Source organism: Macrosteles quadrilineatus, unplaced genomic scaffold (assembly GCF_028750875.1).
Source record: "Macrosteles quadrilineatus isolate MER2022 unplaced genomic scaffold, UCM_ALF_1.0 Scaffold_775__1_contigs__length_32453, whole genome shotgun sequence".
In the NCBI taxonomy this organism is placed as follows: Eukaryota; Metazoa; Arthropoda; class Insecta; order Hemiptera; family Cicadellidae; genus Macrosteles; species Macrosteles quadrilineatus.
In genome coordinates, this window is record NW_026543368.1 from 27,523 (window position 1) to 32,454 (window position 4,932).

The 4,932-nt window shown below is 35.9% G+C and overlaps 1 protein-coding gene across 1 annotated transcript; it reads right to left on the minus strand.

Moving 5' to 3' along the window:
* Positions 1–608: 608 nt before the first annotated feature.
* On the minus strand, positions 609–3,444 carry LOC128982620 (gamma-aminobutyric acid receptor subunit rho-3-like). Its single transcript, XM_054401572.1, has 4 exons — positions 3,125–3,444; positions 2,740–2,908; positions 1,354–1,651; positions 609–1,279 (listed from the first exon to the last, which is right to left on the minus strand). The coding sequence occupies exons 1-4, from the start codon at positions 3,442–3,444 to the stop codon at positions 609–611; spliced, it is 1,458 nt and encodes a 485-aa protein (XP_054257547.1).
* Between the last annotated feature and the right edge of the window lie 1,488 nt (positions 3,445–4,932).

Below are 4,932 nucleotides of genomic sequence, written 5' to 3' on the forward strand. Positions count from 1 at the left end.
TGAGGCGACTGAGACGCTGGTGCTGCGAGAAGCCACTCTGGTTAGTCGACTTTATGGCGGCTTTGAGGCGCCTACGATTAAGGCAGTTGCCAATCAAAGTAAGCATTTTTTTTATTATTAAGCTCTCTTTCTAAACTAATTTTTGTCTATTTACAAAATTAGCAAACAAAATCTTGTTCACCAATGAAATTCCCATCAAGGTGAAGTTTAGCACTTTTGAGCAGGCAGTTCACTTGGTTATATCAAAGGAAGATCTTAAAGGTGTGCTGCAAGGTTTTTCAGAAGCAAAAGGCACAACTGAGTCAAAACAGTTTAGTTCTTTCAATGTTTCTGTTGATGACATTTTTCAGTAAATAAGCAAAAATGACATTTGACAAAAAGCGACATTTCAACAGTTGCAGAAAACTGAAGCATAATGCCAAATTCAATTTAGGAGTCACATGTGAACACTTTACACTTTGATAACCTTTTTGTCATTTTATTTATCAACACAAGTGTCTTCACTTAATGCGACTTTACTTAAATAAAAACTTTCAAAATAATGTAACTTTTTGTCGCCAATCCAAAGCAACAGTTGTAAAAGTAAATTAATGAATTTTAAATCAAGCCTACACCTTAAACATAATTTGCTCCAGGCTATTGTTGACCACAATGACAAACAGCACCAGCATGTAGGCGACATTAAAGAGGGCAAAGACAAAGGGATACAACTTGCGGGCAATGTAGTTGATCATGTCAGAGTGCTTCACAGCTGACTTTTGCCTGATCAACTTGCGCTTTGGATTGACCACCACGGCGGCAAAGTGTTCACCCTCCAGTCGGCTATCAGCCGTCGCCTCGATGACCAGGTCAAAATAGCCAATCAGAGCGTACTCCACTACCGAAAAAAAGACTGAGAAGAAGCAGAAAAAGAGATAGATGTCCAGAATAGTGAGATAGTGAATCTTGGGCAGGTCGTAGCTGCTGTTGGTGACCAGCGTCGTCATGGTCAGAAGCACAGTAATTCCTAGGCCCACCTTGGAGTGAGAATTGGGCGACAGGTAAAGTGGCATAAAGGAGGCAATTACGACGAAGAAGGCCGGCAGGTAGAAGCGAGCTAGGTAGAAGAAGAAGGGTCGACAGAGAAAGACGTCTACCATCAGGCGACTGGAAAAGTTGGGTTCAGTGCGAAGACTGTAGCCAGCTAGACTCAAGTCTGAGATGATGATTTTCTTGAAAAAGTTTGGTTTTTGGGAAAGATTTCCCCAATGCCAGCGGTACTTGAGAGCGTAGTCAGATTCTGTGTAATCAAGTTTAAAGTTAAGATTTTGCTTTCAAGTTTGCAGTTTTTCAGTTTCATTTATCTATCCTTACCACTTTCAAGAAAAAAGGTGCAATTTTGCTGGTCCACTGGGTAGGAGGCAAAGCTGGCGTTGCAGCGAGCCTTGGCAAAGACATTTTTCTCATAAATTACTTCACCGTGTTGGCCTATTTTCAGTCCCTCAACTGTGTCCTGATCCTTGTCAGTGTCAAGGCGAGTGTCAGGCAGCCAAATTCTGGTTGAGTGCTTGCTGGAAAGAGATATTCTGCTTCTAGAAGCGTTGCTGCAACTTCCGAAGGCAAGTCGAGAGTCGTGCCACTTTTGAATCAATTTCATGTTGACAATGATGTCCTGAAATCAATCAAATAAAAAGGTTAGTTGTATTTGTTAATTTTAAAAAAGTAGGCACCTCATTATTTCGGTTGATGTAATTTGCTTGCAGGGAAACATTGATAAAAAGATAATCATTTTTCAGTGGCGGTCGATCATTTTTATTATATTGATTGACACTGAGAACACAAGTCAAAATGCTTTCTGGACTTTGGCTAGCTGAATCACTGGCAGTAATTGATGTCCAAACCAAATGAAAATTTATAAACAAAAAATAAGTATTAAATTAAACTTCATTTTTAAGCAAAGTTAATAAACGTTTTAGAAACAAGCTTTTACTGTATATAAACGCTTGGGGCTTTTAGTTTGTATGCATTAGTTAAAGATAACTCGTTTGATGGTATTAGTTAAAATGTTTCAAAAATGCAATAATAGTGCGTTTTTTGCAACTCAAGGTCGAATAGTGAATTTGCACAAAAAGAAAAAGATTGAGTACAGATTACACAAACAAGTTGTCGTTTTATTAATTTTTTGTTTAACACAATTTGTTTTAGACAGGCAGTGATAAATTCAAAACGCTAGTGTAGTGTTATTGTGTGATAAAAAATTATTCAAATTATTAAAAACTAAAAACCTTACAATGACAAAATTATTTGTTCAAAAATTTTATGATATTATTTTTCAAGTACAAATTTTTTATTATTTTTATTTTAGTTGTTCTAAACTTTTGTTTCACTTTTTTCATTTTCAACATTAAACTCCGAGTTACTGAATGTTTTGTTATTAGCATTTTCAGTAGTGGCTGGGTCATTTAAGTTGTCAATGTTAACATGTGAGCCCATCGTCCGCAAAGCAAACCAAAAGTTACTGTTAAGCAAAAGATAGAGAAAAGGTTTCAAGTAGTAGGGCGCTTCAGCAAATAAAAAAAGCAAAAAATTTTTTTCTAATGTATAAAATGTAAAATTAAGGTTGTTTATATAAGCAGGCCAATTCAACAGGTAAAAAATAGGCGAAAGAATAAGTATCATAGAGACAAACTAAAATTTGGAGCAAACAAAAACAAGCCAATTAATACCTGTGTAAAAATAAACTTTTAATTTAAGTTATACTTTACTGTCATGCGGCGACATTATGACCGCTTCTTTTTGCTTAGCGCTTTCATTTTCTTGAACTTGATCCTTCTTAAGCAAATTAGTCAGAATCCACCAGTGAGTGAAGGCACAGTTAACTGCACTTTTCTTGTAATTTTTCGTGAGGTGCATGTAAGTGGTGGCCACCCTGAAGAAGAGAAACAGCACCACTGGAAGGGGAATGAAAAGCTGCAATAGCACCGAGTTTGTCGTTGCAAGACCAATTAAGTCATAGTATTCAGTATACCAGTCAATTGAGCACTGGCTTCTTCAGTTTTTAAAGCGAAAATGAAAGCATAAAATTTAATTAATAAAGAATTCTCCTTTTAATTATTATTTTTTTAAAAATTATGCAACCACTCACTTTGAGCCATTCTTCAAGACGGTATGCCAAAATAGCAGCGGCATCGTGGTGATAAAGGCCACCGCCCAAATGGTGGCCAGCAGGAAGGCCTGCTTTCCGGCGGAAGTGGGCGGCCTACTGCGCTTGACGGTCAGCTGGTAGGCAAGGACGAGCAGTGCCAGAAAGCACAGAGTGCTCACGGTGAGGGAGAAAAACTTGAGGAAGATGATAAGTCGACAGAAGAAGACGCCCAGGGGCCAGTGGGCGTACACAATTAGCAGGGTGTCGTGCAGTCTGGCGAAGGCCGTCGAGCCAAAGAGCACGCCAGTGGTGCTGGCCATGTTGGAAAAACAATTTGATTTTGGTTCAACAGAAAAAAATTTACTTAATTTGCTAGATTATTAGCGCAGTTAGCAAAGTTAAGCTTTGCTTTCAAAATGTGCCAAATTTTTACATAGTGCCAAGCAAAGCAGTTAATTTTGTTTCAGTCGTACAGCAGCAGTGTACTAATGTGCAAATTTTAGTTTCAAGCAGTTTCAAAGGAGGGGTAGGAGAAGATTTGCCTTGATTGCGATGAAACAAAGCTGAAACCGGCTGCCAAATTAGCATGCATTGCTCAAAGCAATGTTGCTGCGATACAGAAAGCATTTTAACTCATGGTACGTTAAGGTGTGCAGCAAAAATAAATTTGATTTAAGAAGCGCTAAGATAAATGCAGCAAACAGTGCAGGTGTAGTGCTGATGTTTAAAAAAAGTAACAAACAAATTTAAAATTTTTTAAAAACGCATTTTTATTAAAATTAAAAAAAATATTTTGTCAAATTCATTGTTAACAAATTATTTAATTGGCAAACGGTAGCTTGCCGCATTTGCACATGGAACTTCCATCTGACGGAGTGGTATGGCAAATTCTTTTGCACCACCAGTCCAATGGTTTATACGCTGGGACTTTGGTTGTTGGCATCACTGAGGAAGCCATCATAGTTGGAAAAGGGTATTCATTGTGTTGAGTTTCAATCAAGGCGCACTGTACAAGGAGGCAAAGAAGGCAAGTCAATGCAAACAAATTTAAAATTTTGTCAGTTTTTTGCATTGTAATAAGATGATTGTCCAGCAGTTTAGTAAATCTCAAATAAGTTAAAATATATCAATTTTTGCATTATGAGATGGTTTTTAATACAAACAAAACTGGGGCAACGTTTTGATGGTATTGCACAAATATTGTTTTGCTAATATAATATAACTAAATTAAAGATAAAAAGTGTTAATTAAACAATTATTTTAAAATTTTTGAGAATTTGTTATTTGTTTTTTGATAAAGATGCATAAAACATGTTTTTTGTAAAAAATACATCAAAACTTTGCGTGAGGTTTTTCTTATTTTTCTTATTGTAAAAATTGTTATCAATTTTTGCTAATGTTATCACATGACTGCTATTTACTACAATGTTTGGGTGCAACAACACAATTTTATAATTTTAAATTATCAAATATATTTTTAAATTTGTGCTAGCAAACATTACTGCTTTTTAGTAGACAGTTTTTAAAAAGACTAAAACAGTTTAAAGTTCAGCCACCTAAAATCTTTGTACTTAATTTTTTTATTTTTTATGGTTTCAGTAGGATGCAGGTTAAACTACACTGGTTTACAATTTTGTGCCAGTTTAATAAAAGAAGAGCTCTAACTAGGGTAATAAAAACTGATTGTAAACTACCTGTTTACCAGTAGGATAATCTGTTGTAAACCAAAACAACAAATCAACAGATTTGTATATTACTATCAGGTATAAATGCATCATTTTAACCTGCAAACAAGCTTTTTTCACCCA

Excerpts from the sequence above, each read along its gene's own strand:
- LOC128982620 (XM_054401572.1), bottom strand. The coding sequence starts at position 3,444 with ATGGCCAGCACCACTGGCGTGCTCTTTGGCTCGACGGCCTTCGCCAGA. Across the intron at positions 1,652-2,739 it reads TGTCGCCGCATGACAGTAAA|GACATCATTGTCAACATGAA; the intron begins GTATAACTTAAA and ends GATTGATTTCAG. Across the intron at positions 1,280-1,353 it reads CACCTTTTTTCTTGAAAGTG|AATCTGACTACGCTCTCAAG; the intron begins GTAAGGATAGAT and ends TTGATTACACAG.